At 43.8% G+C, this 12,156-nt stretch overlaps 1 protein-coding gene across 1 annotated transcript; it reads left to right on the top strand.

Annotated features, from left to right (window-relative positions):
• KCNJ2 (potassium voltage-gated channel subfamily J member 2) lies at positions 1 to 8,164 on the top strand. The gene is made up of 2 exons (XM_019516181.1): positions 1 to 86; positions 5,261 to 8,164. Exon 2 carries the CDS (start codon positions 5,482 to 5,484, stop codon positions 6,757 to 6,759), a length of 1,278 nt encoding a protein of 425 aa, XP_019371726.1. The 5' UTR covers positions 1 to 86; positions 5,261 to 5,481; the 3' UTR covers positions 6,760 to 8,164.
• The last annotated feature ends 3,992 nt before the right edge of the window (positions 8,165 to 12,156 follow it).

Below are 12,156 nucleotides of genomic sequence, written 5' to 3'. Positions count from 1 at the left end.
GGGTTTCAGTTGCAAGCAGCGCAGCGCGCCGGGCTCGGGGATGCCCCGCCGCATCCTACCCCGCGCCTCCCGGCTCCCGCACGCAGGTAAGCGCCGCTGCCCGGCCCGGGGCTCCGGCTCCCGGCACCAGCCCCGCCGGCAGCGCCTCCCGGGGACTGCCTGGGGGCGAAGGTGCAGGGGACGGAGCCCCTTGCGGGTGCAGCTGCTTCCTCCGGCCCTCGCAGCAGCCGGCTGGGGGAACAGGCAGGCGGAGGGGGAGGAAAGAAGAGTTGCAGCGGTTTTAGTGCCGGTGGAGGAATTGCATCATTTCAGCTGGGTTCATGAGTGCTGGGAGAAAAGAAAAGCAACAGATATATGCAGATATGGAGATGTATTCGGAGCTATGCAGAGCTAGACAGATACAGAGCGATGCAGATATCTATGCAGAGCTATACCCATACGGACATGGAGTGATCCAGACCTCTGTACACATACAGATACAGAGCTATCCAGATCTCTCTCCAGACCCCTATTGATAGCTATACCGATCTATCTTGATATAGATGTAGAGCTATCCCGATATCTCTCCAGACCTCTGCTGATATCTATACAGATCTGTATTGATATAGATGTAGAGCTATCCAGATCTCTGTCTCTGTGCAGATACAGAGCTATCCAGATCTCCATGCAGATCTCTCTTGATACAGATATAGAGCTATACAGAACAGATAGGAAACGACTGCTTCTTTATGGCTCTGTGGCCCTGGCGTTGCTTTCTCCCCCCGGCCAGTGTTGCAGACTTTCTCTACCGGCAGTTGCAGAACATGCTGAGAGTCTCTTGTGTCTGCAGGGAAGATGTGTATCTGGGTTGTTGTTGGTTTTTTAATGCCCCCCCCCCCCCATCTCTTTCCAGCTCTGCACTCTTCTGGCTTCTGTGCCTTACCTTTGCACTTGTTTGCTTTTCCATCCCTGCTGGCTAGTGCATCAACTACACCCCCTGGTGCTGACTATTTCATTTCGTAGTGACTTGGTCATCCTCTAGAAATAAGCCTGAAGTCTGCCAAGGAGCAGACTGTCACATGCAAATGCCACTTCTCCTGTCCCTGTTTCTCCAGGGACATTTATTTCCCCCTTCATCTGATTTCCCCCCCCCCAGCCCTTTGACATATTGATAATTTTATTAAGACAAAAAAACTCAGGATTAAAGCATGAGCTCCGTGTGCTTCAAAGCCCCCAGCTGAACTGAGTAGAGAAATGAGTACGGGCTGGGCTAATAACTTTTTGAAGTCACTCTGGGGACTGGAGGATGCAGTTACTTTATTTATATCCTTCTGACGGAGGGAGCCAAAGGGGCTGACTTTTGGTGCTACTCCATGGCTTTCAGCCCCTTCTCTTCTGTTTACTGAGGACAGAGGAAGGTACTTAACTAAGGTAGCGGTTGTGCTCACTTAGCAACATGTGCCCAGTACACACAGGGCAGAGCAGTGTGGCGTCAGCTTGGGAATAACTGCTCTGAGCACTCATTAGCACTCCTCTTTGCTCTCAACCCTTGTAACATCTTCACCTCTGGTCGGTCTGAAACCCTCCTGCACACTTCTCTCCCAGTTGATCTATACAAATTACAACCATCTGATGTCAATATATATATATTTCCTTCTGGGCTCTTCAAAAGAGCTCCGAGAGGGGGTACTTGACTGGAGGAAGGTATGGATTTGAGTTCTGCCTTTTGTTGTTGGGGTTGTGCAGGTTGGGTGCAGAAATGTTTCTTTTCACAGCAAAATTCCCTTTTTTTTTTTTTTTTTTTCTTCCTCTTCCTTGCAGTAAAACCAGTTGAAATTCCAACCCCTTCCTTTCCAGGCAACTGTTGTGAGTCTGTGCGTGAGCCAACTGGCTGCAGCATTTCTCTAGCTTTTGCATGCTTTTTTTTTTTTCTTCCTAGAAAGTTTGTGTGTGTGTGGAGGGGGGGGAAGACGCTTTAGTGTGCATGTCCCTAAATGTGTCAAAATGTAATGTAGCAGGTCCAGTCCTACAAACAGTGCCGTTCTTATCTTCTGCCCAGTAAGGACTGCAGATATGACTTCTAATTTGTAACTCCTCATTGATATTGATATCTGAGGATTGTAGGGGGGGGAAAAAAAAGCGTTTGTATATTGGGTAGCAGGTGAACAGTCACAACCATCACATTTGTATGCTAGGGTCTTGCATCTTTAGTTTCAGACTTGCTTTTTGCATAGACACAGTCTTGTTCCCACCCCTTACACACCCCAAACTCCCACTGAAACCAGCTGGAAGAGCTGAGGGTGAACACAGACTGGGTCCCTGCTTGAGCAGACCCATCTCTTTTCATACAGATGGTGCAGGGCCTGAGCCTTGCACTCATTGAAGTTCAGGGGAGTGTTCTTGCTGGTGACTTGTGTGCAAGCAGCATTAGGCCCTCGTGGGTTTTGTGGGCTGTGCGTCTGACTGGTGAGTTATTGGCAGGATTTTTTTTTCCCCCTGGTATCCTAGCTACTCAAAGCACACAGTAGGCAGAGAAGCAATTTGTTCTGCGAGAAAAAAAAGACAACAACCATCCCGTGCCCAATACTGTAACATGTGGAGCATGCCAACGTTTTATTGTATAAACTTCAAGAAGCAGTCTGTAAACTTAGGAAAGATGCCCCCAAGGCTTCACCGTACTGCTTCAGCATCCTTTTAGCCAAATAGGTGCAGCTTTTGCTTCCAAAGTCGTAATGCTGCCAGTCATGCAGCTATAATAGCTAATAATGCTGTGCAGATGTACAGTATGCAGAGCAATGGAAATATGACAGTAATAGGCACCCAATGCTATTTCTAGGGTTACAAACAGAGCAAGCTATTCCTAGGAGGCTGGCTTTATAGTTTCTTTGATTTCTGCAATTCAGATGTCCTGGGTTCAAGATTTATTTTTTTTGGACAGTTGTATTTTTGCATCCTCCAGCTTTCATAGCTCTTCTTCCTCCTCACCCTTTAAATCCAGGAGGCAATGCAAAAAAATGACTTCAAAACAAAACTGTTTCCTAGGCTGTCTATTCCCATCAACTTGGATCTAAACATACTTTTAACATGATTGTGATTATAGGATGTGGTTTATGAAACTGATTAATCTGCAAACCAATGCAATGATTTTTCAATGAGCTTTCCTTTATGTGGAGGACATAAATAGTAATTTGACTTTCCTCTTGTATTTGGTTATAGATGCATTTTAAAGCCAACAGAAAGCATCTCAAAGTGAATGTTAAAAGCATTCCTTTGACTTTGAGAGTTATAATCTGGTAGGGATGAGAAATTTAATTCTTACCCCTGAGAAAAAAAGCAACAGCAAACTTCACACAATGCAGACAAAATAGTCCAACTGGTATAAGGGCAGCAGGACGATACAATAATGCTGTGAATTAATGTGAAAGTTATATTCAAGCAGGGCCCTACTGAACCTGTCAAAAGCTGCCAAAACGTATTGCATACTGCAGGATCACAGATGACTAATCTCTGGAAATATGTGTTGGGCCACATTCTTGCATAATAATGTGAACTACAAAAAAAAAATAAAAATAAAAGCAAACTGTAGTGCTTAGGAGAGTAATGTCTCATGCACATTTGTAAAGAATGGCATTCCTCCTGCTTTTCACCTGTGGTTTTCTTACAAGTATCTGCCTACCTGGGCTCGTCTAAGAAGATGGAGGGTCTATAGGGAATGAATAAGTTAAGAGGTTATGAGCTGAACACAGACTATTTCAAATCAGTCTGGAGTTTTAGCTCTGCTATGAAAAGATCTTATCTACAGTATGACTTTTTAACCTTGCTGCAGTTGGGTCAGAAAGGGTAGCCAGGGTGTTCTCAAATTATTCCATGTACAAAAGGTCTTTTTCTTTCACTGGCACAATCCTTGGTATAGAGGCAGATTAATATGGATAATACCAGTTTGTTAAATACATCAATAATTTAATCTCCCACCAATGCTTCGGTACTTGGATCTCCTGTTCTTTGGCAAACAGACAGTAGATGGTACCCTTAACTCTGTAACTGTTTTCCCCACCGGGGATGTGCATGGAAGGGGTTACTGCATCTAGTGCATTTTGTCTCTTCTGCAGTATATTTCAGTTAACTTTTCTGATATGCAGTACATGACTTAATGGATGACGCACTGCTTAAAGCACAGCCTGGATCAAAGCCAGACCTCCCTGAAACGAGTTTGGTGGCCTTCGCTCTCAGCAAGAACATTTTGTAGCCATGCTGCTAAGCCTTAGTCACATTCAAGACTCAGGGGAAATTCATGGCCGTTATCCTCTAGAGATGGAATCGCCTTCATCTCTTCGGAGGAAAGCGGCTTGTCACCATCACTGCCAATCCTGCTTGTGTTAAAGCTATTTGCTGGTGAGAGCAGGATGGGGTCTGCTATCAGTCCTACTTTGCTTTGTATGATTGCTGCCTGCTGTGAATTTGAAAACTCGAGACGTCCTCTTGAATGTCTGGAGCTCCAGCCTAAAATAGGAAGAAAAGTGGGTTTGGCACTGATTATTGCCAATGAACGCACAGCCTACTATTGAGCAGAGGGCCAAATTTGGAACAGGTGTAATTTTGTGGATCCAAGGAAGATGCATTCATTGCGTCCAGTTGTTTTTAAGGCAGTCAGGACTCGGAGTAGAGATGATACCTTTTATTAGGCCAACGAGATGTTTGCAAAAGAATGTCTTTAATGTTTTTGCAAAAATCTTGTTGGTCTAACAAAAAGGTATCATCTCTACTACGAGTCCTGATTGCCTTTTCCTCTAGACCAATACAGCTGCCACCTGGATACCTGACATTATTCCTTCAATGCACTTCTTCCCTAGAGGGCCTTGGTCAGAATAGACCTTGAGATGCGTACTTGAAACAGCTTCAGCAATTCTTCAGCTTTGAACTGACCCGCGTTAAAAATCATCCCCCCGCCCCCTTTACAGGAGGTGCAGTTGTAAATACTAGAGAAATAATCATATTCCCCATTTTTTATAAATTAATATAACATATAGGCTTGCAGGACTTGTTCTCTTCTGTGCTCACCCTGGGAAGAGTGACGGCTTGTTTATACTAATACTGTCAGTTGTGTCGATGTGAAACCACAGACGTGGAGAACGTCTGTATCCCAAGGGAATGGCGTGGATAGAAATGAATAGACTGCAAAGCTGTGCCTGTGGATTTGCAGACAATGGTCCGTATTTGCACAGCTTTGATTGACTGTTCTCTTCCCTCGAGTTCTAACGTGCAGTGTCTCTTTCTTTTGCAGACCATGCTCTCTCCGTGACGGATGAGCAGCTCCTAAGCTAAACGCTACATGTCAGACGACTCTCCTTGGTAGATCCAAGGATCCCTGGGGACTCCAAAATCTCCCCACTTTTTCTGTGTGCGTGTGTCCCTCTCGAACTTTCAAAACTGTTTCTCCAAAGGTTTTTGCAGAAACTCGGACTGTTTTCTAAAGCAGAAGCACCTCAGTCCACAGCAGTAGTGATGGGCAGCGTGCGAACCAACCGCTACAGCATCGTGTCTTCGGAAGAGGACGGCATGAAGCTGGCAACCATGGCGGTTGCCAATGGCTTCGGGAATGGGAAGAGCAAGGTACATACCAGGCAACAGTGCAGGAGCCGCTTTGTCAAAAAAGACGGGCACTGCAACGTCCAGTTCATTAACGTGGGAGAGAAAGGACAACGTTACCTGGCAGACATCTTTACCACCTGCGTAGACATCCGCTGGAGGTGGATGCTGGTGATCTTCTGCCTGACTTTCATCCTATCGTGGCTTTTTTTTGGTTGTGTATTTTGGCTGATCGCTCTGCTGCATGGGGATCTGGAGAGAACAGAAATGCCTTGCGTCAGTCAAGTGCGCAGCTTCACTGCAGCCTTCCTCTTCTCCATCGAGACCCAGACAACCATCGGCTATGGCTTTCGGTATGTCACAGATGAGTGCCCCGTTGCAGTCTTCATGGTGGTTTTCCAGTCTATAGTAGGCTGCATCATTGATGCCTTCATCATTGGTGCTGTCATGGCAAAGATGGCTAAGCCCAAAAAGAGAAACGAAACTCTGGTCTTCAGCCACAATGCTGTGGTGGCCATGAGGGATGGGAAGCTATGCCTCATGTGGCGTGTTGGGAATCTGAGGAAAAGCCACTTGGTGGAGGCGCATGTCAGGGCCCAGCTACTCAAATCCAGAATCACTTCTGAAGGAGAGTACATCCCTTTAGATCAAATAGATATCAATGTGGGGTTTGACAGTGGGATAGACCGCATTTTCCTGGTCTCCCCAATTACAATAGTCCATGAAATAGATGAAGACAGTCCCTTGTATGACCTGAGTAAGCAGGACATGGACAATGCAGACTTTGAAATCGTAGTCATTTTAGAGGGCATGGTGGAAGCTACAGCCATGACAACTCAGTGCCGGAGCTCCTACCTGGCGAATGAAATCCTTTGGGGACACCGTTATGAGCCTGTACTCTTTGAAGAGAAAAACTACTATAAAGTGGACTATTCTAGGTTCCACAAAACGTATGAAGTGCCCAACACGCCCCTTTGTAGTGCCAGAGACTTAGCGGAAAAGAAATACATCCTCTCCAACGCAAACTCCTTTTGCTATGAGAACGAAGTAGCCCTCACCAGCAAAGAGGAGGAGGAGAGTGACAATGGGGTGCCCGAGAGCATGAGCACGGACACGCATCCTGACTTGGACCATCACAACCCGGTTGGGGTGCCGCTAGAACCTAGGCCGTTAAGGCGAGAATCTGAAATATGACTGATTGACTTTTCCTCTGTTATCTTTTGGTTTAAAAGAAAAATCTATCGGTCAAAGATAAGTTGACCCGAGAAGTCGGCCCGGAACAGTTTTCAGATGACGGTACTGTTGAAGAGTGGCATGAAAGCAAGCAGCCCCGAGAAACCGAGGCTGGTTTTAAGGCTGCCTTCAGAGAAGGGACAACAGAAAGTGAACTCTAAACACAAAGCACTAAACATGTCTAAGCATGACCAGAAGGCACATATGTTGTAGAATAAATTATGTATATATTTTTTTACAAAACTTGAACTTGCAGGCAAGCTTTGGTTGGGTTATATATATATTTTTTTTCAACTTTTTCCAGAATGCTTCTCTCTAGGGAACAAGAATGTTTTTAATGGCATAACAAAGGCAAGAATCTGCCTTATTATTATTATTAATATTATTATTGTTGTTGTTGTTTTTTTTTTTTTAAAAGCTGCTGCTAACTACATGAACACAAATTGTTATTTTGTTGCAGTGTAGTTTTGTTTTGTTTTTTTTTTTTCTCTTGTGTAATTTAAAAAACAGTCAGTGTTCAACTTTGTGGGTTGAAAAAAAGCTCGTGATCACACTTCAGTAAGGCCAACGCTGCCAGATAGTCTGAATTTCTTTTGAGGCCAGTAGTTTGATAGCTAGAATCAATTTCTCTTTCTTTTTTTTTTTCCAGTTACATAAGGGGCATTATGTAACATAAGGCCAATTGATAGCCTCCAGCAACAGTTTTTATTTTTATTTTGGGGGGGTGGGAGAGGGAGGGGGAGAATTTCATTCTCCATCTCAAATTTTAAGTTAAAACTACCTAAGTGGATACCAAAGAAAATGCACATTTTTGCACAGTGGAGCTTATGGAAATGCAACGGGCTGCTTTAAACAAAACCACAAATTCTGAACCTCTGACATTTGTAAAGGCCCTTATTTTGCACCTTATTCAGAAAGCAAAGCTCAAAACTTGGATCTAGGTAAAGCAAGACCATATTTTTTCCCCCCCTCTTCCCGCCCCGTGCAGAACATCGGCCCCTCTGCTTTTCTTCTATAAGAAGAAACGAGGGGCTGTGCAGGGGGGCCGGGGAAGCAAACATCTGCTCTTTCCTGTTAGTGAAACACTAGCAGGACTCTAGCAGAAGGTCAAGTGTTACTCTGCACACATTCCAGACCTGCTCCTCGAACTTCGAGCCCTCTTAAAGCTGACCCAGCAATCTGAAAACTGAGCCATCAGACGTGCTGGAGGCCGCGACCGAATAAAAATCGACTGTCATTACGTTGACTAGTTAAACTCCACCAGAGACGTGCAAGGCACCGGTCTGTGTTGGAGGGTAACTGGGTTGGAATAGACACTTAGGCGCAGGTGAATCGAGTGACATGCGGGGAAGGAGGGGGGAAAAAACCCCCCAAAACGGTGGTAAATCAGTGTGAAACGGCAGAGGGATCCGAGTGGAAATGCTTCTCTTTGGCAGGGCAAGGGTGTCAGGCAAAGTGTTTTCTGGATTGTATGAAAAGGGATTATTTGAAGAGGATAATACTGTAAAAGAGTTTCCCTCTCCTACCTCCTTCCTGCACCCCCCCCTTCCCTCCATCAACATCAGCTGAATTATCAGTGGATGTAATATATCACCAAGCCTTTGAATAGCTTTTGTGACCTTACATGGAAGCCACGGCTCCAATGGTATTTTGGCTGCCCGACCAAAAAAGCTTAAAAATTTTTGGTGCCTCTAAGATCGAGCGCATAACTTAGCTGCACTTCAAGGTTTTTCGCTTGTGCATCTCCCTGTAGGAACAGGTTGGGAGAGGAGGGCCAGGATCAGAAATCCGAGTCAACTCTTTTACAGTATTGGATCACTGTATGCCATTAAAAAACAGCTTGTTCTAAGTCTAATGTCTTCTACAAATGGACATCTGTGAAGGCCTCTGGCCCCCTACAGCCTTGTCTGAAGGAAATGCCTGCAATGAAACGGTGGTTTCTGATAAGATGGTATCTACAGTAACCTGAGTAGGTGGGTTTGAAAACTGTGTTAACCTTGTAAGCGTAGCTTGGGATAGGAGAGAGGGCAGATTTTTTTTTGAAGGGAGGAGATGGGTGAGAGGGAGGAAGAGCTTCACACGCAACACAGCTGGGACACAGTTTTCTGGGTCATAGACAGTGAAGGCAATTGAATGCTATTAGTGCTGCTAACAGTGATGTTCTTGCATAGGAAACCAACTAAACCAAAGAGTATTCAGTGAAACGTTAAAAAAGAAAAAAAAAAGATGCTGTGGGGACGGGTGGGGAATGGAAGGATGAAATGGAGACTCCCCCCCCGCCAGTGAGGTTACTCCCAAGTGCCCCCACTTAAGTGACTTGAGTCAGAAGAGAAAGGGATGGGAAATGAAGAATGGGGAAATAAAAGCTTTGGTTTGTTTCTTTAAGGAAAAAAAGAAAAAGAAAAACCTAAAGTTTTCTGATGCACAGATTTCTTTTTCCAAGTCAGTTTTTTCAGAAATATTTTTAAAATGTACATTTTATAAAGTTTATTGAGTATTTTCATATTTAAAAGCCAAATGTAAATAAAAAAAAATCTGTAAAGGTGGAGAAGAAGAAAAACAGAAAAGGCCATAGAAAGTATAAATTCAGTTCATCAGTCTTGGCTAGCTAGTACCTAGATGCTACCGGTTAGCACAATTTTTAGCAAATATTTGCAAGCCTTATAGGATCCTTAATGCTATGAACTTTTGTTATTTATTTTAAGCATGGACTTTTAATTTGAAAACATGTTCTAGTTACTGGCATTTTTTTTTTTAAAGTTACCAGCTTTCAGATTGCTAGTCGTGTTGAGAGTGGATACTTAGGTCATTCGTTGCACTCTCTGCTGGATTTCTTTGTTTTGTTTCGTTTTGAAATAACCCTTTGTCTTTACCGACTGAATCTCACCTTGCAGATTTGCACTCGGCCTCTGGCTCATGAAAGCTGCTAGAAAGAGAGCTGCAATGTTTATTTCATGGTACCCTTCCCCTGGTTCATCTCTCCAACAGTTTAGGTTGCCACGTTTTTGGAACAGGCTTTGGTAAGCCCTGGCCAGGTCCGGCTGTCGGAGCACTCCTACGCAGGTGCAAAGCGGTTTAGCCGATCCCTTTTATTTTGGAGGAATACAGCGACTGACAGCATTCATTCAGTGATTCTTGTTCCTGGAGCCCTCCTGCAGAGCCTGTTCCAAAAGCCCTTTAAAACGGATGAAATGCCTTTTTCCTCTGATTTTAATGGGTTCTGGTTCGGCCCCTTCATCGAGGGCACGACACCAAGGATGAACCTGGCTCAGCGTCTCTTGTGGCTGGCACAGAAAGTTTAGACTGTATTTTGCTTGGGGAGTCGGGGGGAAAAAAAAAATCTCACTATTTCTGCCCTTCCCTGAAAATACTTGAATGAGACACATTTATTATCTGAAGGCATAATCCTGCATACAGTGACAAAAGCATTTCAGAGGCAGATGCAGAGTATTTCCTGCCCTCTGCTCTCTATGTGCAAGTTGTCTTTTGGTTAAGTAGCAAGGGTAGAAAATCACTACATATTATTGCTCTATTTAATGATACTTTCTCCCAGTCAGGATAAACTTCTGTGTTTGTTAATAGAGCACTTGGTTTTTCTCGGCAAAGACAAAGGGTCCAGATGTTTTGTTTGTTCTCTTAGGTCTTCTTTTTCATATTGGATTACACGGTAAAACTGAGAAGTACTGTAATGTCTTTAAACTATGGCTGCTCTCGACTATTTTGAGGTAGAAAGGTGCTGCATAGTTGCCATCTCACAGCCAATCAGAAACTTCTTTTTTAATGACTTCTGGCCTGCAGCTATTGTCAGGTGAACAATCGAGGCATTTGACAATTGTCCATTACTATTTTCCTGTTTGCAGCCTTTTTGTATCAAAGTCTTCCTAATGTACTGCACAAATTGTGGATTGTACAGATTTTTTATATATTATGTCTTATTTTATTATTTCTAAATAAATAAAAAAACAAAAAAGAGAGAAGAAATCTGTTGCACTGATCCTGTTTGTCCAGGGGGGATGGGTTTGAACATGGTTAAACCAAAATCGGACCTTCTTGCCTGGATTACTTCACAGATACACGATAAAAGATTTATATCTCTAGAAGAAAGAGGAAAGGTGAAACAGTCTTCATTTACCTAATGGGAATTCAGGAGCAGATCCTCATTGGTTCGATGGTGCTATGGCAACTCATCCCAATTGATGATAGGCCCCTGAGAGATTGAGTGATTTTCTTCAGGTCGCACAGGAAATGGATGATAGATCTCCAGATCTGTCCTCATGATCAACTTTTGTTGTTTGAACATACTTGAGGAAGGGCCAGCGGTTTACAAGGAGCCTTTAAAAGGAGGTGCATTTATTCGCAAAGAAATAGGTGGGAAAAACAGGCATTCGGGGCACAAATGAAGAACCTGTCAGGCATGTAACACTTAAATGGGAGCTATACATCCAAATCTCCGTGAGCCATGCCCCTCTACTGTTCATAGATGTAGGGATGACTGATTTGGTCCTCTTAGTCCTTGCGTACAGGCCTCTCGGCTGTTAGTGAGAATGGACTGACCTTGTCAGTCTTTGTATAGGCTTTGTAAGTGCAAATAACTGTAAAGTCCTTGCACGTAGTGTGTGTACATGTCTGCGCATGTGCGTGCATGCAGCTGTCCATCTTTTGGTGTGGATTTTAGATGCTGACTCTGCTTCTTGCTCATCTGGTTATTCCTATACAAGTCACTTTAACTTGTCCATTTTTGAAAAGCAGTGAACAGGATACTGCTTTGTTTGGTGTGTTTTGGACCCTGAGAGGTGCAAGGTATACTTACTGTGGGTCCAGACATAAAGGCTGAACAATTCCCATTCCCATCAAGGATACCACGCCAATACAATCAGGATCTAAGTATCCTTGTCTAGGTGCAACACAGAGTTTAAGTAAGTTTTTGATAGGCCTGCTGACTTTTTTTGGTTTTTACACATCCTTAAATGTTATTTAAATGGATCATTTGCACCATGTAGAGAGAGAATCTGACCATATATGCAGAAGGGCTCCTTTTACGAATTCAGCTTCAGCCTGCAAAATTTATCATCTTTTAGCAAATTACACTCTCCTGGGCCTGTAAAACAAACGCAGCTTTTTATCTTTTTTTTTAATGCCATAGACAGAAGTAAGGTATGGGGTGATCTAGGCTGGACTGATTGCATTGTCCTCCAGAAGGCTAACCTTTTATTACGAATATTCAGACCGCCTTACTGATATGAAGGCTAATTTGGGACAATGTAAAAAGAGAGGCCCAACAAAAAATGTGCCAGATTGTAGAGACATGCTGATATAAACCAGCTGGTTTAAAATATGGAGTGGCATATTGCAATTAAT

This window comes from Gavialis gangeticus, unplaced genomic scaffold (genome assembly GCF_001723915.1).
Source record: "Gavialis gangeticus isolate Ggan-Ray unplaced genomic scaffold, GavGan_comp1, whole genome shotgun sequence".
Taxonomy (NCBI): Eukaryota; Metazoa; Chordata; order Crocodylia; family Gavialidae; genus Gavialis; species Gavialis gangeticus.
The sequence above is the reverse complement of the archived record's forward strand: the minus strand, read 5'-3'. Positions and strand labels throughout refer to the sequence as shown.

Excerpts from the sequence above, each read along its gene's own strand:
- KCNJ2 (XM_019516181.1), top strand. The coding sequence starts at position 5,482 with ATGGGCAGCGTGCGAACCAACCGCTACAGCATCGTGTCTTCGGAAGAG.